The sequence below is a fragment of the Semicossyphus pulcher genome, unplaced genomic scaffold, assembly GCF_022749685.1.
Source record: "Semicossyphus pulcher isolate SPU_LCO1_2020_fin unplaced genomic scaffold, fSemPul1.0.p SCAF_14, whole genome shotgun sequence".
Lineage (NCBI taxonomy): Eukaryota > Metazoa > Chordata > Actinopteri > Labriformes > Labridae > Semicossyphus > Semicossyphus pulcher.
The window spans coordinates 11724836-11748053 of NW_027211648.1; the positions used below are offsets into that span (position 1 = coordinate 11724836).

General features: G+C 42.0%; 1 protein-coding gene across 1 annotated transcript in view; it reads left to right on the plus strand.

Moving 5' to 3' along the window:
- Nucleotides 1-1531: 1531 nt before the first annotated feature.
- The window catches only part of cdin1 (CDAN1 interacting nuclease 1), a 57326-nt gene continuing 35639 nt past the window's right edge, over nt 1532-23218 (plus strand). The window contains exons 1-6 of the mRNA XM_069662036.1: nt 1532-1569; nt 1840-1963; nt 13548-13593; nt 14502-14566; nt 15383-15443; nt 19501-19573. Coding sequence (XP_069518137.1) covers nt 1863-1963; nt 13548-13593; nt 14502-14566; nt 15383-15443; nt 19501-19573 — 346 coding nt within the window. The 5' untranslated portion in view covers nt 1532-1569; nt 1840-1862. The remainder of the gene's footprint in view (nt 1570-1839; nt 1964-13547; nt 13594-14501; nt 14567-15382; nt 15444-19500; nt 19574-23218) is intronic.

The following is a 23218-nucleotide window of genomic DNA, read 5'->3' on the forward strand; positions in this document are numbered from 1 at the left end:
CAAGGGATGTATTTGACAAATTAGGTCTTAAAGATTTTAGTCCTATCTCAGTGTTCAGTGTCTAAAATCAACACAGAAGCAATCATACGGTTCACAGGGAAATACAGAAACAAAATAATTAACTATTGACTATTTTTACTCAAAAATCTGTCGAATTTAAAACTATTAGATGGCCAATTCGACTTAAATGCAAGCAGGTTGAGTTGCAAATGTCAGAGCAAATATTTATACTTTATGTTCAACATCATTGTTGAATGTGTTTTACAAATCTTCTGAGTCTTTTCCACTACAGTACCCCATGATCCTTGGTCTGATTTACATATTACAGCCGGAGGCATTTAAAGCACTACCTTCATCGGTGAGGTGAGAGGTGGTGATGATTCTGGGGGCCCACGGCTCAGGATGGACCCTAACATGCCTGTAGGTTGGAGGAAATAATTAAGAAAAACCTAGACCCACATTCTCCTAGGGGGGTCCACGCCCCTGATTCACCCCCTGCAAAGTCAAAATAAAACAGTATATTCAGATTAATGTGTGTCACTGCAGTGTTTTTTTTTTTTGGTAAACTTTATGTCCTTTAAAGAAAATGTTTGGCCCATATAAACACTTGGAAATTAGTCAGTTTTGTCAGCAGTTTAAAATTTTGTATTTTGGATGTGTAATAATAATTGAAAAGGCTTTGTTTTTATTTTAAGGAAGTTCTAAATGCTAAATGCTAATGCTAAAAAGGGGGGGATTTAAAAGCAGCCTAAGCAACTTCATTATAGTTGCTATGAAAACCAAAGGAAAATAAACCTAGCTCTTGCAAGGTAGTCATTGAAAAAAAAAATATATATATATCTGTCATAAACCTACGTTTTAAGTTGCATTCGACTCTATGCTGAAGCAACAAATACACATATAAATGCGACCATAATCAAAGCAATACAGCTTGTCTTTAGGGGAGGCATCATTTCTCAAAGCAGGCTGTAATCATATTGGCTGTCTTTTACTATAAGAGTATATTATAAAAGATGCAAGCACATACTGTCGTCCAAAACTGTGAAATTATTCAAAGAAATTGTAGCGAGAAGGCTAACTGTGTTTATACAGGGCTTTACGTACACATTCAGAAAGGCGTTCCCTTCTCTCTCCCTCTCTGTACCTCGTATTTCTCTGTCACTTTAACTCCCTCTCCGGAATACAACTTCCCCTCGTCCGTACAGTTTCATCATTCTCATTTTTTTCCTCGTTCTGTTGGACTTGAGGGTAGTCTACATGTGTTTCAGGAGTGCCTACGTCTTTTTATTTTAAGTACCTGCCTTGGTATCGCGTGCATTTGACGACTATCTTATAATGCGTCGGAGATGCAGTGAGGAGGAGCAGCAGCAGCAGCAGCAGCAGCAAGCAGCAGCAGCATGTCTCCGCTAGACTACGCCCTCGTTCTACCAAGTAACCAATCATCTGCTTGTATACTCAGCGTTCTGAATGTATCAACCAATCAACGCACAGCTCACACAAAAGTCACCTCTTCAACTTCCTAGCGGGAAGCGGCTGAAGGGAACTGGCTACAGGCAGCAGGAATCAATGGTAAACACCCCTTCAACATGTAATTTATCGTTTTAGGGTCATACTTAACAATTTGTGGCATGAAGTAGCCGTTCATTAATCCTTCGAAGACCATTCAAAATGTTTTGTGTTGTGATATGCGCATTTTGTAAAGCGTTAGCCATAACTCAAAGCTAAGTTTGATTAGCAATGCGGGTACAGCTGTTTTTGACACCTGTCAGTCTACTCACGTTGTTTACCTCTCAAAATCAGATTGCTGCAGGAGCACTCACTCTGTGTTTATACTCTTAGATACAGCAGCTAAACAAAGGAAGATGAGACTATCACGAGCTGAGTATAAAGAGATAGTGAGATGGACAGAGCAACTAAGACCCACCCGCCAGTGTATGAAGATGCTGAAGGAAAGGTTTCCAAAGTAAGTGCTTACACACACTGGACTTTATTTATTTTGTGGGCTTCCTTAAATGCACAAATATGTTGTCTATTGCAAATGTAGGTTTGTGTGTTTATGAATGACAAAGGATGAAAATGCCAAACTCCAGTGCATAAGCATCTTTTACAATATTTTGCACATTGTGAATCAATGTTTAAGGTCTGACATGCACAACACAATTCTGTTTAGATATTGATGTATGTACAGTTAAGGTAAATTACGTGATGACATCTGCTTTTCCCCATAACATCATCATTTATCCCTCTTTTTTTTATATCATACTTGTGCTGGGCGATATGGCCAAAATCCTACATCACGATATTGGATTTTTCATATCTCGATAACAATATATATCACGATATAGCATGCTGTCTGGCTTGAATTAAATACTTGACAAATAACAGCTGGGTCGCTCTAGGTTCACTCCCACATGCAAGGATTAGAACGTAAAATATTGTCAGAATGACGTAAAAATTACTGTAAAGCAGTTCAACTGCTGGTTTTGTGACATCACAATAGAGCCGATATAGAAAAACATAAATGATAGACATTTTCATATCGTTTAATGATATATATTGTCATGTTGCCCAGCCCTATATCATATTATTTAATATTTATAACTCCTTTTAATTTACATCTAATGATCACTCATTTATTCCACAAAGGTTTCTTAAAAGGCTTTTACTACAGCATTAGCCAATGTTTTGCCATGCAGCGCCTGCACATCCAGAAATCGAAGAGCGAGGTTAATGGCTGTGTTTGCCTTTCTCCTTGACACTGAGGGCCCTCACTTTATTGAACGTAACATGTGTAATCCCCCAAGGCCACCAGGACACCATGGCTGATCCCATCGAGGTCACTTACAAAGTCGTATGTATTTGGAGCTTCCTACTTCCATTGTGCCCTAATCACCAATCTAGAAGAAGGTATCAGGTCCCCAAAGGGAACACGGAGGAGCTTGAGCTCGCCTTTGTTCTCACCGTCAGCATTTTACAGAATATGTCATGCGTATAAAGTTCATCCAATATCCTGTATGTTTAGGCACCAACACTAGGAGGTCCTTCTCATGTTTATTTTGAGTTTCCTTTCTCCCTTTGGTTTCCTAATCCAAACTGTCTTTAACAAACAGTCCAAATGCCAGTTCCTCAAAAAGTAGTACTGTTGGGTGTAATAATTAAAGGTAAACATTTGAGGGTTTTCATTCCAATAATTCTGCGCGATCTCTCGCTCCCAGAGGTGCTGGCTCTTTTGTTTAGTCTTGCTGGTTATTGTTATTATTTCGTTCACCATAACCAATCTCGCGGAGGCCCTTGCTCTTTAAAATCCCTGAGTCTCGTCACTGGGCCTGACAGACAGGCACGGCAGCAGTGTTTTCACAGCCTGCGAAATTATTCTGGTTGTCCAATCAGCTGAGCTGGGCTCTGGAGGGTTAGTGATTGGACTGGCAGGAAATCAGGCTCTTAAGACATAACATATCGACTAGGCCATCCATCATCTCTTAGCATGCGCTCAGGCACGGCAGTCAGCCACCCCCGCCCCACACCCCCTCCTGTCCCCTCGGACTGTGTGGGAGCCCTGCCACTGCGTAAATATTGGCCAGGCTGGGGCTGGCAGGCGGGGGTTGGAGGGGGAGTTGTTGTGGACAAGCTTTCACTGAGGGGGTGGGCAAAAGACTGGCTGGGTTGTGGTAGTCAGGCACAGATAGAAAAGACAGGTATCTGGAGATTACAGAGGGACTTCGAAATGAAGATGATTCATTAGTTGTTTACCAGTGTTACCGTGGAGATTGTGGCAGTACTTTAGGGGCATGGGCTATATTTTTTGTTGTGATCGTTTTATCAAGTATAAAATCCTACTTTTTAGCTTACTTTTTAATACAAGCACCCATCCAATCAGTATATGGAAAGGCGTGCTGATAGTTGCAATTAAGGGTGGATTGTAATACGCGATTATTTGTTATTTACATTAAGCAAAATGATATTGTGATGATAACGTGGTCTGTGTTATCAGTATGCAGAATTTTGCAAACTACTACAAACAAATTAAAAAGAAAAAGTAGGCTAACACTTAAAGAAAGTGTTATTATAAGTGTAATGCAGAACAGTAAAACACACTGATACATTCAATCATTCTATTAAACCTAATTTTGTTAAATGCAGTTTTCAATGTTATAAATTTATTATTTTGGGGAAAATATAACTTTTTACATCATAGATTTTAACCATGCCTGTCTATGTAAATAAAACATTGCATTTGTAATGTAGATTAATAGGAAAAGCCATTATCGTCAAACCCCTGAATGCTACATTGACTTTGAATCTCATTTATAATCATTGCTTTTGATTACAGACTTAAAGGGAGGAAAATTTCAACTTTGAACAAAAAGATTGTTATAGGCCATTTCAAGGTAATTTCCACGGAGGGTCTGTCACTCTCTCTGTTGTAGTATGAGTGGTGGGAGGAGAGGGGGAGTGTCCCATAGACAGACAGAAAGAGAGCGATTGCGATGTGGAGTCCCTCATCTGTAACGGCTGCATAACACAGATGTTGGGAGTCATCTGTCAGCCTGGCCTCTCTCGCCGGGCCCGAGCTGCTCTGGGGGGAAAAGAATTGGACACGGTGCTGTCACTTTTTACCCCCACTCACAATGGAGGGACATGCAAATATCAACCCCCATTCTTGCCCTCTCTTCCTTGCCCTCCTCTTAGCCAGCCGGGGTGTCCTGCCTCGTTTCTGGACCTGCGGATAGGCGGTGAGCGAAGGGGGGTTGAGAGGGCTCATCGCAGGCCTGTGCAGGAGGGAAATGTGACATCAGTCCCATCACGTCCTTCTCTTGCCACGTATTAGAATTGGAAATGATGGGCTGCTCTCTGAGGCCTTGCCTGGCTTCCCTTGGGTGTAGAGGGGACCCCAGTCCTACTACCCTTTGTCCCCAGAGAGAGTCTGTGTAAGGAGGGCGAGAAAAAGAGGGAGGGAAAGTGAGAGTCCTCTGTGTCCTTCTGTGCTGTATTATGAATGAATTTGGATGTAATGATTACCCCTCCCTCCTCCTCTTTAAAATGCCATTCAGCTCACTCACTCATACGCCTTTCACAGTCAGAAGTAGGAGGGTTTGCAGATGCCTCTGTTTTGGAAAATGCTTAAAAAGTAAAGTGTGAAGCATCCCTCCCTTCTAAACACACACTTACTTACACACACACACTCACACATGCACAGAGCTCCCTGGTGAGGAGTCCCTGAACGTTTTTCGAATCGGGCCCTAATGTGCCGTTTTCATCAGCACTGAGGCGGGCTGCAATATGGTGCCGGGGCTCGCTCTGGGAATATGAATGTTGATTAAGCATGCGTTCAGCCCTTTGAAATTCTGAAGAAGTGTCAGAATAATGGATGTTGAGCAAATGTCAAGCATTTGTTAATTTCTCTGTTATTTGGGGTTTATCTAGCATGATCTTTGGAGGGAAGGCGAGGGACAGGGTTGTTGTGGCATGTGCCATTGATATGGTGATTTCTTGGCTTCAGACACTTTGTTTTTGATGGTAATACGTAGGCTCAGGACGAAGCTTAGGGACCTGCTCATTGATTATTTATTGTGGGTGTAGTGTTTATCTTTTTTATACATGCTGGGTAAATCAGGCGCGATGCATTAAACTGGAGATCTCTTCATGTATTTATTTCAACTTTATTATACAACTACTTTGATGTTGATTTCATTGGTTTGTAACAAAAAGGCAAGCTTTTTAAATGTCATTATTTTCATGACATTTGAAGAACATTTTTTTTTTACCATTTTCGGGCAATTTATAGACCAAACAACTAATCGATTAATTGAGAAAATGCGATCAATCACACTAATCGTAAGTTTGTGTTATTCCTTTTATGTAGTTTTGGGAATCTGTTTACACTGTAACATATGCCTGCGTAGACCCATTGCACCTTATAGTATCAAAAGATTAGAAATCTTGGTTTATAGCATAATTAGATGGTCCGAATTTTTCATCAAAGATATCTACAGTAACCGTAGGCTGGAACATTGGTACATCGTTCTTCTCCAAGGCAATACTCATGAACTGCCTTCTTATTTATGTTTATGTCTATTGACTCCTAAAACTTTCAGCGGCTGCAGCCTTCGGTCACATTTACACATTTGTCGTTTTGTTTCGTTTGTCATACCTCAAACTCGATGTGTCTTACTGCGCCTTCATCTTGGTCTGAGCTGCAGAGTCACCTTAAACTGGAGCGATTTATTAGCTTGGAACTATAAAAACAGAATTAAGGATCTTTTGATTAGTTAAAGCGCCTGTCTTATTGCTGAATGCTGTTAAGTTACTGTTAGATGAAGTTTCTGCTTGTTTAGTCTGTTCTGTATGTGACTTTTTTTATGCTGCTGTCTGTCTTGGCCTGGACTCCCTTGTAAAAGAGATTTTGTATCTCAATGGGATTATTTCCTGGTAAAATAAAGCTTAAATTAAAAAGTAATTTTGTTGTGGGGCTGGTTTAGCTCAGTTGGTAGAGTAGGCGCCCCATGTACAGACCTCGAGGCACTGATCGCAGGTTCGACTCCTGGTCTGCCCATCATTTGGTGCATGTCATCCCCCTCTCTCTCCTCCCCACATTTCCTGTCTCTCTTCTGCTGTCCTATCAAATAAAGGTAAAAGCCAATAATAATAATAATAGAAAAATATCAACAGTCATCTTTTTTGTTGTATTGGCCCAATAAATACCCTCAAAAAGTTCACATATTTAATTTCAGTTAAAAAACCTTCACTAAAGAGTGCCCAAATCCAGGTTTTACATGTAACACATGCATTTTCCTACTGTCAGAGGTGATCGTATGACGTGCTACATAGTGCAGAAGTTTTAAATGTATATAATTTCTGGTGCTACATGTCCCACTTGGAGTGTTTCTACATTTAACTTATTTCCTCTATCCTCTGTGGAACAGGCCGAGTTGCTCTGCAGCTCTTGTGAAGGTACAATTCTGCACTTTTTTTCTCCTCTAGCCTGGAAATGGCAATGACATTACCCAGAGACTGATCTAGTGCAGAGCCTGTGGGGGCAGCCCCCCCGACACCCCCCCCGCCCCCAGTGCACCGCCTCGCACTTCTGGCTGCCCATATTGAACAAAACACAAACTGGCAGTCGGGGCTTAGGGGTACGAAACCTTGAAGGCTGTGAGGCTGGCAAACTAATTCCGCAGCTTTATGTGGTTAGATGAGCATTGGAAGGGTGAAGGGATGAATGAAGTGTAAGCGGAGAGGAGGGATGGAGGAAGAAGAGAAGCTGTGCTGACTTTACAACTTCATGTCAGGCTAAGGAGTTCATGAATAATAGATGCAATCAATTACTTGATTAGGAAGCACGGGAATGACTACTTCCTCTTCATATCTTAGGGATGTTGTCCAAGCACACTCTATAGATTGTTCGGCCTTTTCGGCTCATTGGGCTAAAAACACTGAGGTAAGCAGCCTGTTGCTTAAGGAAGGTATAATGATTATACGGGACACTAAACTGAAGGATAAGTTGGATTGCTACCATCATAAAATTAGAATATTAATTAGAGTTGTTCCGATACCATCGGCCTCTGATACAGCCTCAAATGTCAGTGCACCGATCTGATACCACAGTTTATAAGCCCAATTAAAAATCACACATTTCAGGCATATTATAATGTGAAGACAAGGTCAAAACCTAGTATGTGGCTGACCGCATCAGGTCAATATGCGCTTTTGTGGGCAATGTGTTACAAGGACTGTCCTTATGAGGCTGATGACAACGTGTTTGAAAGCAGGCGTGCGCCTCAGACGTAGCTGAGAACAGCGGACGAGCAGTGGAGGAGCAGCCCCGCCTACTCCTCGAACAAAGTATCCAGTGCCGTATAGACAGAGTGTCGCGTCAGTGGAGGTCCAATATGCTCCATGAACGATGTCGCAACTCTCTCTCTCTACAGCTCTGAAAGTACTGTCACTCACTCACTCAGCCTAAAACAAAACAAACAGTGCTAGAAAAGAGAGTAATGTTAGTTAAAGTTATTCAAATGTCAGAAATAAGTGTTTTTTCTACCAAAAATATGTATATTTTTCATCCCATTTGTAACGGAGGGGTACTTGGTATTGGCCAATACTCAAGTCTTTGTATCGGACTCGGTATTGGGGGGCAAATTATTGACACAAAAATATTACAAACTTGTGAGGGAGACCAAGATAATGTGTGCATTGCTTGTTGGAAGCATCAACATTCTCTTTAAGTAGGCATGCACGATATTAGATTTTATGCCGATGTCCGATATGCCGATATTTTCCACCCATTTTTGCCGATTTCGATAAAGATATATTAGGCACATGTTTTTTTCCACCTAATTGCAGAGAACATCAAGTCTCCCCTGTAGAGGAATTGATATCATGCCTGCTATTATTGTAGTGGCCAACTGGCAGATGCAGAAATAACATGATACAGTGCTTTTTAAAATGTACGCATTCACTGGGCAGTACTTAAACTTAGGTTATGTACAAAATGCCGTATTTATTTGTATATAACATTTTCTTTTCTTTTTTAGGGAATCATTGAGCATTTAGGCAAAATTAAAAAACATGAAAAAAGTGTGCGGAAAATATCGGCAGAAAATATCGGCAGAAAAATGAAATATCAGTCGATACAGATATGTCATTTTCAAGCCATATTCTGCAGATACAGATAACGTGCCGATAATATCGTGCATTCCTACCCTCAACCCCTAAAACCCAGAAGGAAACCTACAGCAGAGAGCACCACAGTTCAGCTGGGCAGCCATGGTAGAGTCTATTGCCCCAGGTTTTCTCTCTCTCTCTCTCTCTCTCTCTCTCTCTGTCTCTCTCTCTCTGCATACTGGGATCAATTGCAAAAGAAGAATGAAACAAATTGCCCAGAATGATACAAGTTCCCCAGCCACGCTTGGGGGGGAAAGCAGGCAATTGGTCAGCGTAATGTGTTTCTTTGCCAGACCAGTGGACGCTTGCCACTTGACGGATAACACGAACCTCATTTTCAATTTCAGTGAGAGTTTGCAGAAGCAGCAATGACAATAATTACGCTGTAACAATGGCGACGCACTGTAATAGTTCTAACATGTTTTGTCACACGCAGAGTCGTGAGGATTCAAAGCTTTCAGGAGGAATCACAATTAGGCGGGTGATCGCGGGATCTCTCCTGCTCTCTTTGCCACCGTTATATAACAGTTCTGACATGTCGGGGCACCTCAGCGGACGGAAATTTTAAAGATTGTAATAAAGTGAAGAGGGCTGTGCAGGGGTCATATTTTTCGTCTATTAGGACCTCAGTAGGCAGTGAGATGCCCTGTTGTGCTTCTGCTAAAGCCATTTCTTGTGCACAGTCCCCCGCAGGCTTGTAGGATTGTGTGGCCTTCCTCAGAGACACGATGGAGGAGGAGGAGGAGGAGGAGGGAGGGGTCACTATCAGTAAATGTACTGGAATGTTCTCTGAGTCAGGCTTTTGTGGAAGTTATCTTATGGTGGAAAAAAAGCAATGACAAATAGTCGTAGTAAATGGCATAAAATACTGATGTTACATTAATTGCAGCAGGAAGAAGTAGAGCTAAAAAAGTGGAGCTAATTTACCCCGCAAACACGCGCGCTCATTGTGCAAGTATTTGCTCGAAGCCGCGCGGCACACTGAGATTTGTGTTTGTTTCTATTTGCTTGTCAAAATATATCACATTTATACATTAACGCATAAAGATTTTTTTTCGGCACACATTTGTTTTGCTGCTGATGACGGTAGGCTTAGCTGAGAAACAGATGTTAGCATTTTGCCTATCAGCATGTGTAATTAGCAGCATTTGCATATCCAGAGTGTTTCACCCGCATTCAGCTGTTTTTCACTTTATAAAATATTGATCTATGGGAAAGTGGATGCGCAATATATTATTGTCGGCAATAATCGTCTCGCTCGGATGAAATCATTAGACGAGATGTAAATCCTTTCTCCTAACTAAGATAGGGAAGCACATGCAAAAACAAATGAAAAAAGAAGTGTCAGTGAAAATATTACACGACATTAGAGCTATGAAATATTTCGGGACACTTTGTAAGAGTGAAAAATGTAATTCATGTCATTCCCTTTTCAAAATAGCTTCATTGCCATTAGTAAAAATATGTGCTATGCCTCAATTAGCCACATCCATGCCCTGAAGAGTCGCACCATGCAACACTCCCTGCATGCAGATCCACCAAATGCTAAGCACTGTCGCAGCATATGATACCAATGCCATTAGCCAGGTGGCTTTCATTACCTAAATTACAGCTATTGTTTATAATTAATTATTTGTAAATAGGAAGATTCTGAATATAATTGATAGCTTGAATTTCCCCCATCTCCTATTAATTAGCTTGATGGGATTTCCTCGGCTTTTCTCTGCTGTTTTTTTCCGCTCCACGCTGAAGACGCTGATACACTCCGAGTGCACACGACGATAAGGCAATCCAACACTCACACGTGGATTTGTCAGATTCATAACCAGCGGATAGCCTGACTTAATAGAGCCTAAAGCTCTGACCAGACAGGCATACCAGCTCAGTGACAAAGTGAAAGTCCCTAATTGTTTTTAATTTAATCTGCAGCTTTACTATTTTGGGTGCCAGTGCATATTAATGCTCTGTCTTATGTTGTAAGGAAGGGTAATTAGGTTGAGAGTGAATGATTCCCTAACCACTCTTCTGTCTCCCAACCTTCTGTTTCCCCATGTTTCTAAATTATATCCAAGAGGGAGGGATTTTTATTTTCTTCTTCTCCCATAAAGGTCAATGTAAGGATGCGCTGCAGTGTCACAGACTCTTGAAATTAATATTCAAACATGTTTATAGTTTTCTTTATTACTTAACGTTGGTTTGAAACCAAGCTGGCAATCAACGCTGAGTAAGTAGGACAGAGATGAATGTGCTTGATTGTTTAAATAGACATTTTAAATGTGCATTAATGAAATAAGCTTATCAGTCTTTATGCCGAGTCAGGGAGTCTTTGAGGACTAACTCTGGGGGAAAAATTGTCCGATCTAACAATGTCCCCTTTTAAATAAATGCCATTATAAAATCGGGAAGGGAATCGCAGGGTGACTCACGATGCGATTCGTGGCCCCCGATAATATCACGATACAGTGATTCTGCGATAATTGATCGATTGCAAGACAATCATATAACGATGCATCACCGCTGACAGAGTCATGAGGTAGTAATGGGATGAGTCAAAATCCCAGGTAAATCTGCTTAAAATATCGACATTTGGAATTGGCGTAACGATAATCGTATTGCATGAATCAGGATGACAATATATTGCCGTATCGATATGTTGTCCCACCCTTATTAGAAAATAAAAGTAAAGCCAAAGTAGGCAAAAAAATCTGGTGAATAATGTTTAAAAACTCAGATAGGACAAAGTCCTACAAATGCTGGTGTTATGATACATAAGGTGGATGTACTGTAGTAAAAATGTATTGCTACTGTGCAGGAGGCAGATGCGATCCCCATTGTACGCCTGCATTTGGCTCTGTATATTAGCATAAAGTGAGCATACCGTTCCCAGGAGAGCACAGGTTGGATATACATTCATGTAAACCCTGCAATAACTTACTATTAATGTCTGTTAAATGGGGAAAGGGCATTACACAATATGAGCGCAGTGTAAAACTTGACAGACTCTATAAAACGCAGACAACTCTTGGTTTGGATCCAGGTGTCTTCCTTCGGTCATCTCATTTGAATCTTTTTTAAGTCTTGACGTTTTTTCGTTTTGATTTGTTCTTTTTGAAGTTTTGATGTGGACAAAAACAGACTTGAGGTAAAAAAGAAAAACAAAAGTCCTTAATGTTTTTGAAACAGATATGTTTTCCCAGATATTAAGAGCAGTTTACGTCCCTTTAAAGTTAACAGCGTATAGATTTAGCAATTAGGCAGTAATCACGCTCATTATAGAGAGTAATCCATTTAAAACCTAACAGATGTCTGTTCCAACGGGGGGATCGCGATGGTCCCATGCCAACAATAAGGCTGTAATGTTGTTGAAATGCTCAGGTGCAAGGTTGAAGTGTGGAAGAATTTTTTTTCCCCCTCCCTTAAGTGTCCACATGTTGACAGTTGACCATTTAATGGCCCACTTAATTGCAGTGGCCCCTTCGTCCCCAAGCATCGTTGTAAATTAATGCTGAGGTGGCAGAGTCCCCCCCCCCACTCCCTCTTCTCCTTCACTTCAAACATTTGTTTCTTCACTTTTATAACTTTGTGGTTGAAGAGACTCTTCAGCGAGCCGTAAAACTGTTTAAAAGTGGCATCTGGGGAGCCCCAAGATGACGTCTTCGGTTGGGTAAGTCGTCCTAAACTGCTAAACTATTCCAGCGGTTGGATTGCTTTTATTAAGATTTGGTCACAGACTCCAGACAGAAATTAATGTTTGGGATTCCTTTGGCTTTGTTTACATGTCATCTGGTTGTTTCAGATGGATGTGAAAGGCCTGTGTCAATGCAGATTTGAAGTCAATATTAACATACCGCTGTCAAGTGCCTTGTAACAAAAAAAATTCCATTGAAGCTAACAATGAAATGTTCTGAGAGCAGCATACGGACACAAAGAGACACAAGAGTTTCTATTGGTGTGTCCATTGGTGCAAGATTGTGGTGCATTTGTGTGTGTGTTTTTTAGTTGATGCGCAGCGTGGAGAAATCTATCATCCAATTAGAATAATACATGCCACTGCTTTAAATATCTTCTACTCCAAGGATGCTGTGGGGGGTTGGGAAAAGGGTCTATCGAATGGGCCTTGGATTCCCCCGTTGAGGCCGACTGTTTTCCAGGTTTGCCTCTCTGCCAGGTGTTTGACATTGAATGGAGCTGGAGATGAATGTAACTTATGGCAACCCATGGAATCCGCGGACTCCTGGGAATCCCAGCTTCCTACAGTGAAAGTTTCCATTTTCAAAGCCCATCAGTTGCAGTGGGAAGGCTCCAGGACGGCCCATATGCCAGCACTGACAGTGAAGCAGGAGAAGTTTCTTCTATCGCTGTCTCGCACAAACAAATACACACGCTCGCAGTGGTCAAACCCCTGTTCCTAAGGAATCTACCAAACCAGGGAGTGGATTTCCAGCGAATATTTGTCTTTGATCGTATCAATTATTTGCGTAATTTTTGTGAATTTCCTTCCAGTTTTGCGATGTTTATTCTGGCCTTATGAATGTACGTTCTTGAAACCACACTCCCATTAAGAACAATTTACATTTCAGCGTTCTAACATGTAATGGATGGAAGAAGACGGTATGTATGAATGAGTGATAGAAAAAAAAAAAACGGCTATATTTCTCTCATCCCTCATACCGCACACATCCTCCCCCTTTCTCCCACCCCCCACGCCATCGTGGAAGGAATCCTTTGTCAGAGGTGTTCATCTGGAACAACTTTGCCACACTTGTTTTCATGTTCTTTTAGATTACAGGGCAGCTGGCCCCAGCTTTGAAGCTCCCCCTCTCCCTTTGTCTCTGTGCAATGCACTCTGGTAATTAACTTTGTCCTTCTTTTATTTGTTCCAGTCACTCGCAGTCCACTCTTCTGAGCATCTTCTCCCTGGAGTACCAGGTTAGAAGTTTTCTTCCTTTGTGAGCCCTGACAGGTGCCTAATTGAATGATGAATGTCCCTTTATTTCTTTGTAATTGAACTGCCAGCTCTCTGATTGGTTTGGAGGATGCCCCCCCACCACCGTACCCCCCGTTTATTCCACCCCCCTCTTCCTCCTCCTCACGTTCACGTTGAGGGTCCTTGCCTGCCTGAGCCTCAGTGGATGTCTGCCAAGCCTTCCCATCCATCTGTCTAATAACATCTAGCCCCTGCTTATTTGGTGGACCTGTAATAAATTATGCTAAACCATTATTATTCTGACAATAATAATTTCCCCGTGTAGTGCGGCTGCGTGTGCTAAATGTTTGCTGACTCGCACTGTCACTGCTGCTTTCCACGGCTGACAGCGGATGATGATAAATGGCCGCTGCCGCCAGTGGCAGAAGGCAGCACAGGCAGAAAATGGAGTCATTTATCATCCCCCTGACAGGTGTCAGTCACACAGCCTGTCTCGGCGGAATTACATTTTTCCTCGTGTGTAGTAGTTTTTAAATAAGTTGTTTTTTAACCAATGCTCTTCCTCTTTTATCCCCTATCTATCCTCCTGCTTCTCGGCGCAGACGGCAATTGAATTGCATGGAAATGTCAGGAAATGCGGGATGTGGGATAGGGTCATTGTTTGATCGAAAAGGGGGGAAATGAATACACGGTTTGAGTGAGGGGGGCGGGGGCTTTGAACAAGGCTGCCTTGGCACACTTTGACCCCCAGCAAACTTATTAAAATTGAATTACTGTGAGCCAAGACCTCTTGCGCTCGTTGATATACAATAGAGTCAAAGTGAAGCCACGCAGGGGAAATGTAAAGCAGTAGTTATTATTAGTAATATTACTATTCATATTGTTTATATGACATCTGTGTTTGTGACAGAAAAGAACCAAAAGAACAATCTACAGACACCATGCACCTGATGTCATTGAAAGCCACTACCAAAGGTATTGTAATACTTTATTACGCTCCTCTCCAGCACGTCGGTATATCTTCCTCTCACCTCTATCAGCGTTTCTTCCTGTTTGTTGTTTATCCCGTCTCCCACTCCTGCGCGCTCTCTTTGTCTCTCCCTGTTCTCCGACTCGCCAAAGTCCCCTTCCTCAGTCGGAGAGTAGGTGGGCCACCGTGACAGATATAATCTCCTCCAAACAAATCACCACCCTCAGGATTCATTCCAGACCTCCGCGTGCACCTGCTAAGCTCCGGCTCTGTTCTCCATGTCAAACTGAGAGAAGCAAAATAAATAAATAAGCAGCCATTGGACATTTGCCTTACACAGGCTTATGATGGGATGATTATGTGTAATTCAATGAAAAGGGATGAATTTAAAAAAAGGAAAAACAGGCTGCAGGGGGGGAAAAGCCTCTTTGCATATTGCAATTAGCCTTTATCTAGCGTATTAGGCCATTGTTCTGGGGAAAACAAGGCCGGATAATGCACTTCTAATCCACTTACAACAACAAACCTCCGAGATGATCTGGGTAAGATCTGTGGGGAGCTGCAGTTTTAGCTGGCGAGGGAAAAAAGGCTTTTTGGGCGGCAGGGGTTAACTAACTATCATATGCTCGTCTGGCTTCAAGGAAATTTGAAGCCCTTCAAGCAGTGCTGTTTTAACCGCACCGAGCCTGCCATATGCCACCGAGGGCAAAGTCATCAGGGACATTAGCATGTCTTGGCTGGCCTGGTCTAGTCCCCTCTACCCTTCTGTCTGCCTTTGTGGGCCTTTTTTTTCACTGCTGTTGTTCTTTGTTATAATGAAGGTATCTGAGTGAGGCCAAGGCACATCCCACCGCTCCTGTCCTGCTGGAGCTGGCCATCGAGGTAATCTTTTTTTCTTTTATTATCTTAAAAAAAAAGCTCCTCTACTGACGCTCTTTTTTCTTTAAATGGATAGGGAGAACTTTGCTGCAGGTTCAGGTTGTTCCCCCCTGTCTGTTAGTCATTATCAAAATTGGTAAAATGGTCCGCTCCATTATCAATTATTTAATGTAATTACCTCTCGCCTCCATTAAGCAGATGTGAAAATACTTTTTGTGTTTTATTATGTCATTTTCCAAATTGCACTTCAAGCAGAGTTGCAGCAAACTGCGGACAGGTGAGGGCAGGGTCATCGGTTAACTCTTGGCTTCATCACTTCATCACTTTTTTTACTTCAGGAGCTCAATGAAGGATTTGTAGGAATATTTAAATTAGAGCTATTCAGTGGTACAAAACTCGAAAGAGCTTGTGTGTTTACGGTTAATAGTAAATTATCAGTTTCATTAATGTAGTACCAAAATGCAGCAAGAGTCGCTAATGTGGCTGAATTACTTTAAAATTAATGCAATACATTTTAATACAGAATTTCTGCAACTTTTGGAAAAGTAAACACTTTCACTTGTGTTTTTATTTATTTTTTCATTTTAATACTTGTTAGTCGGGGTGGGACAAAATATGGATTCAGCGATATATGCTCGTCCTGACTCGTGCAAAACAATTATTGCTAGGCCGGCACCAAATATTTTAATTTACGAATGTATGAGGCTCTAAACAGATTTCCCTGCGATTTAGACTTATTGTGTTACTACTTCATGACTCCTCGCTGTGGCGCTTACGACGCGAATAAGCGCAACATGAACGGAAATTACTTAGCCAAAGAAGACGTTGACAGCAGGATAAAAGAAGAAGAAGAAGAAGCGGGATAATGTCAGTGATGAAAAGAAGTGAGTAGGGATGCACGATATAGATTTTTTTGAGCCGATACCGATTACCAATAATACATGCTCCTGATGGCTGATACCGATAATATTACCGATATTTTTTCACATTTTGAAATAAGTTCATAATGTGAAGTCTATGCTCACCTGAGAGTAAGAAAGGCTAAGATGCAGTGAGCAAAGATGGATATTAATATTCTATACCTACCAATTCTAACTGACACCACTATTGTTAACACAAACACATCTTTACTTAATAAAGTATATCAACATAAAACTCAAAAAAGCCTATATTTACATAAGAATTAAAAAAAATTCAATACAAAATAAAGCTGTTTAAGCTTTTTACACCGCACACCTCCATAGCCTTGGCCATATTGCGAGCAGTAAATGAAAGCAATTATTATAGTCTGTTTTTATTGGATAAAATTGTATTATCGGTATAATAAATAATAATGAATAATTTTGAATTATTTAGTTAATCAGATATCGTGAAGTATCATTATATGATTGTCTTGCAATATATCAGTTATCACAGAATCGCTGTATCGCGATATTATCGTTATCGTGGGCCACGTGTTGTGTATCGTACCTGCGATTTCCACCCCCACTAGTTAGTCTTGCAGTTTCCTCTCATTTCGTTTGTTACAATACGCAGTGTAACCTTCTAAAATATTTAAATGCACATTTAAATTCTTACTGGTGCTTTACAGGCAACAACATTTGAGGGGTCTTAATCTAAAATCAGAGGAGCTCACATGCATCAGTGGCACCTCAAAGCTAACTGCCATTATTCATTCTCCATTTAATTGACACATGATTTTTTTTTTTCCTCCAAAGGATTATATTCAGCTCAGAGATAACTGTCTATGAACCATTTAACTGTCATTTTAATATGCTACTTAACATTTAAACCAAGCACTCATGGTCTCCCAGACCGCTAATTGATGTAGTTTCATCCCTTTATGAGACAATATATCTCCAACAGAGGGAAATGATTAACAATGATGAAAAGTATTCATGCCCCCAGAAGTGTTCCGTGAACAAGGGTTCTAAACTCGACATGTGCTGTTTTGTGCGCGCTTTATATGGAGCTTTATGCAAAGGTTACTAAAACATGCAGGGTTTAGAGCAGGTGCAGATCTGCTGAACCGTACGTAGAGCACATTAGCTTTGCAGGCTAATAAAACCAGAGTTTTGCAGAACAATAATTATTTTCTGGAGGAATTCAAGCTCCTGTGAATCTTACTCACATGTTAAACTTGTGAAGGGCCGACTTGAGGACGGAGATAGACTCATGATTAATATGAAAATTAGGGAGAAGCAAGTACCTGAACTAATCAGGTGCTCCTTATTCAGGCTGGGCCAGCGTTGGTAATGTTGCCATTTTTCATGTGTCAGCCTTGATGCAGGTTACCAGGAGTCTGATGCTCTCTTGTTAGGCAGAGATGTAAATGGAGGGCAGGCAAATAAGCACAGAGAGGAGAGGATTTATAGGACAGAGGAAACAGAGAATATTAGGAGGGTTAGGCAGAGGAAGAAAGAGCTAATATAGCTGCGAGCTACAAAAGTTTGAAATGCTATCAGAGGCCTTAATGAAGATATAAACTCTGCGCTCTGCCCTTCTTTATTACAGACATATTTTTACAAGCTGCCTTCTTAGCGCGATATTATGGAGATGTGAACAAATACTACTCGGGGTAAAAAGACATTGTTTAGACAGAAGCCTCTCTGCTCCCAGCGTAACCAGGAAGCATCAGAGGAAAGATGAAACACACCATTCTCACTTAGGCTGAAGGCAAATTCGCTTTTGGTCCCCAATTATGCTAACAAGAGAAAATAAGAGTTTTGGCTGCACGGATATTGTGTTTCCTAACGAGCTGGCTAGAAATGTTAATTCCCTCCATACTAAGAAGGCTTGGAAATGTAGTAGTGAATGTCTTCTTATTTGCAGCTTATTCATTGTTTAAAGGTATAATAGGATTTTGTCAACAACACATTCAAACTGGGCCCCTCCTCCTGGACTCTTCGTCACCAGAAGCTCACTCTCACTCTCTCGAGAACACGCCCACCCCGCCGAGCTAACATCGACAGCATCACGGTTTCCTTTGCGCTAGCATGCTAACCGCGGGTTAGCTTGTCCTACCCAGGTTAAGGCACCTACCTGTCCAACAGAAAGAAGGCCAACTCTGCATCGCTCTGTCGCCATGTCCGCCGGTCTCAATGGGGCCCACCACGCCCACACTCACCTATACTATATGTGATTGGTTCAGGGAACCACAGCAGCGCCCCTCCTGAAAACGTCCCGTGCAAAGCAAAACAACAGAATAGATGCAGAGGGAAGGGTCTCACAAGGGTCTGCACACACACTCAACAACACACATGTATAGAGGCCCATAAGTGAAGAATTATATTATATTATATTTAAAAGTCTATATTTTATTTTTCTAGGAAAATTTAAAAGTACTATGATTTATAAACTATGGAAAGGTATTGTGCTACAAAGAATGAATGAGGGTCAGGTAGACACCTCCAGTAGCAGTCATTTGTGCGCCTTTACCTGTCAAGGCTCCTTCCTGCACTCAAACATAAAACATCACACACCTCTCCAGGTATCTCCGCGTTCAAAGAGTGCTGCAGCCACAGGTTCTATCCGTCCTATTAAGGACTGCATTCCCACAGTCCCTCCGGTGTGTCCTGTTGCTTCGTGCAGTTTTTGCCTTGGTGATCATGCTATGATTAAAGCTCTCCATTGTCTCCAGCCCGGGCATAGCGCACGCCTTTTTTTTTTTCCCCACGCAAGATGAGAGACTACGGTTGTCCGTTTGAAAGAGGTGAAGGCGATTCAACCGGCTGCGTAATAGGCGATCTCTTGTTCCTGTGGGAAAGGTTATTGCAAAGCGAGGCTTTTCAAAGAGCAATTTGCACATGGACTGTCGAAAGTTAGGTCAAGGTTTTGAAACGCAATAATATCATTTAGAGCCATCACAGTCATTATCACCTTTGTGACATCAGCCTAAGGTGGACTTGTCGTGTCATTTCCAGCCTTGATTCTAAGGCTCTTTGTAACATGTTCACACATCCAACTGTAAAAGTGGGAAGTTTTGTGAATGATGTAATTCCACTATGCCCATTTTTTAAAGGCAAATTCTCTCTTTTTTTGTTGTGCAATCTCTGTAAAGGTGGATCTGTCTCCTGCACTGATGGCTCGTCTCATCCTGGACAGGTTCCTTCAGGACCTGGAGGGCGAAATGCGTGAGTTACACTTTTCCAATTTCCCACTCCGTCCCTTCTATCATTCCCCCCAACATCAGTCTTAATTGTAGCACTTTGTCTTTGGAATACCTTCCCGTTTGAGTCCCAATTCCATGTCTAGCTGCCGTATTTTCAGCCCGGTCGAGCCTAATGAGACACAGACCGCATTTAGTAGTAGCTGCATCCCAGGGCACATGACTGGCAATTAAGCACAGGGAGGACCACCCACCTCTCAAGTGCACTGTGGATCAATGCTAGCTCACCTCGTGAGTGTTATTTATAACAGCCCTGATTTCTTTCCTCACCCTCCGCATTCATCTACCCCCTTACCTTCTCTTCTTCCTTCATCCCCTTTTCCTTTCTCGGACCCTACTGGGAAATTGAGTTGAGGAAAATGTGGCAGGAAAAAGCAAACCATTCCCAGGTAACGCTGACGGACACGCTGTGGGAGAACAAAATTCCAGACGCAAATACTTTTGTTTAACGTGTCAAATATGTGCATTCTGTTTAATGTCTTTTAATTTCATCCTCTCCAGAACTTTCTTACGTAATTTTGTACCTCATTATATGTGATCCAAAACCCTTTCTCTTCTTGTTTTTATCGCTTGGGAAATCCAAATATCACATGCAAACCTGATTCCATATCATTCCAATAGGTCTATCCAGAGGATTGTGTATGTGTGCACGTGCGTCCGTGCAGCATAGTCACTGCTTTGAGAGTGAATCGCATGATGTCAAAAAGACGTGCCTCCAATTTAATCAAGAAAGAGATTAAAGTGGATGTGTGTTATTTTCAACTTCGCCACAGCACAGCCATTTGTCAAAGTCAGAGATGTGATTGCTTTGGACCCACCGTTATCCACTGCCTGTCAAAATACTCGTCTGAGCAGCTTGTAGAACAGGGCATTCATCCAGGAGAAGCACTCCCGTCTCAGATAATAGCACCCTGCATCCCTCCATCTCCATACAGTGCAAACATGCTTTATTATTGCTCAGAATAGATTCGTAGCGGATGAAACTTCCTGGATGAGCATTGTTTAATCGCAGAACAGCGTTGGAACCAGGCGGTATCTTAGCATGCTAGCTAGTAATGTTGATCAGATTAAAAGGTACTATTTTATCTCGTAAAATCGCCCCTGCGACACAAATAATGATGTCATTAGATTGCACCTTTCCACTGAGTCTGTTGCTTTCAGGGTGACTCCTGTTTTGACAGAGCTCCTGTGCAGTCTCCTCGCGACCTGCTCGGCCCTCGCAAATGAATCGCTGCCCACATGGACTCGCACGGTCAAATCCTCCAATCCCTGTGTGTATATTAGACTCCAGTAATGTGCTGCCATTATGAAACAATGCAAGGATAATTGTCTTTGCTGGCAATTAGCTAACAGGTTGGTCCAGTGCTATTGTCAGGCATATCCGTCATGCCCCCCTCCAGCAGCCGACCGCGCTCCAGCGTGCATGTGTGTGTATTTGTGTGTTTTTGTCGGACCCCAGAGGGAGGGCGGGCAGGCGTGCTGCAAAGATCAATAGACTTCTATATAAGGGACATTACCCCCAACTGGGTGAGTGGCTTGCCTTTGCCTCGCACCATCGTTTTTTTATTCCCCTTCTCTTTCCCTTTGCATTTAAGAGACACAGGAATGGGGCCTTTGGGACTGTGGAATATATGTACAATCACTAGTGCTGGATCAATACACAGTTTTAAATTGTTTTCTGTCCCTTCCTTGTTTTGTTTTGCTCGCTTGTTGTTGCCCCCCCCTTCCCTCCTCTGCTTCCCTCCATCCTTCCTTCCTACTAGCTACACACACAACCACCTCAACATGATGCCACAACAAGCTGCCCCCCTCCTCCCTCCCTCTCTTTGCAGCACAAGTATTGGAGAGAGCATCAGTCAGGCAGAATGAAAGACTATCTTGTGGCGCTTGTAAATAAATCAATACATTCAAAGCAGTTTTATCACGTATTGAATATGATATCAACATCCATAATGTTCCTTGTCTCATGAAAACGGAGCGGGCAGCAGGGGAGGAAAGGTCACATGTGCACTTTTGCACTGTTTATATCCACTATTTTAAGGTCACAAAAAGCTTCCTGTGATATGCTTTTAGGGAAAATAGGGACTTCTACACCAGTTGAGACAGCTTTAATGTATGCCAGGGTTGTTGATAATGGGCTCATGTCTCAGAGATGTCCTACATTAGAGACAGGAATGTGACAATTGAGTTTAAAGGGCACCACATAAAAATATGGACTTTGACAAAATATAATTATCATTAGGCTGGTGCCAACTATCGATACTTTAACTCACAAATACATGGCGCTGTAAACAGATTTCCCGATTTTGAGTCTGCGTCACCACTTCATGACTCCTTGCAGAGTTGCTTATGACAGAGGTCGATAATTCTATATATATATATCGTTCGAGCCTGGTGAAATATGAATAGTTCGAACTGTAATGATGTGATCCAATTAAAAATTGAAGCACAGCAGAAAACGCTTGCCCACGAACATATTAGTAATTAGCTTTCCAGAGTCGTAGTAGTAGTGTGCCTTGTATTCTAACAGACGGCGATAACACGCCGCCTGCTACAAACCAATAGAGGAAACTAACGAGCCAAGCCGTTGTTAACCTTTCCCGCTTCAGCGTCACGAAGGTCGTCAGAAAGCACAGGGGAGACTCATTGTTGCTCCATGGCCAAAGTTGTAGCTAGCTTCGGGGCTAACTCCCGTCACTTTAATACCCCAGCAGCAGTTCCGTTGTTTATACAGCTACCGATCACTCTTTTCTCTGCTCTTCTGCTGCTCCGCTCCCCGACTTAAGTAACGCGTGCGCACTTACGCTCTCTCTCACTCGCTCTACCGCCCCACTCTCATGCTCTTCCCAACTTATACTATTCGATATAATTCAAACAAATTCCATATCACCTTGAATTAGTTTGAACTTGGATTTTGGGAAAAGTGACAGCCCTATTGTGACATGCATCCAAACTCAAAGTCTTAATCTTATAGTTCTGTAAATGGATTTACAGACTGAAAACAGGTGCATTGTTTCATCTCAGTTTGTCTCAAATTCTGTGAAACTGGCACCAAATTGCAGTGAATTAATACATTAATCCTGCACTCTACCCTTTTTGCGGCATTTTGTATTCCTCAATTAATCAGATATCGTGATGTATCGTTATATGATCGTCTTGCTAGACATCAATTATCGCAGAATTGCCGTATCGTGATATTATCGTTATCGTGAGCCACGTATCGCACATCATATCGCACACCGCATTGCACACCGCATTGCACACTGTATCGCACATCGTATCGCAAATGGTATCGCACATCGTATCGCACATCGTATCTCACATCGTATCTCACATCGTATCGCACCTCATATCGCACATCGTATCGCACATCGTATCTCACATCGTATCGCACATCGTATCGCACATCGTATCGCACATCGTATCGCACCTCGTATCGCACATCGTATCGTGAGTTATCTTAGAATATAACAAAAAATATAAGCAAATCTGTACAAACCTGCTTCTGCGAAACACCGCTCAGCTTCTGTATCCGTTCCACAACATGAAAATGACGTCAAAGCCGCGTATCATCTCGTGAGTTACCCTTCAATTCCCACCACTATTGATA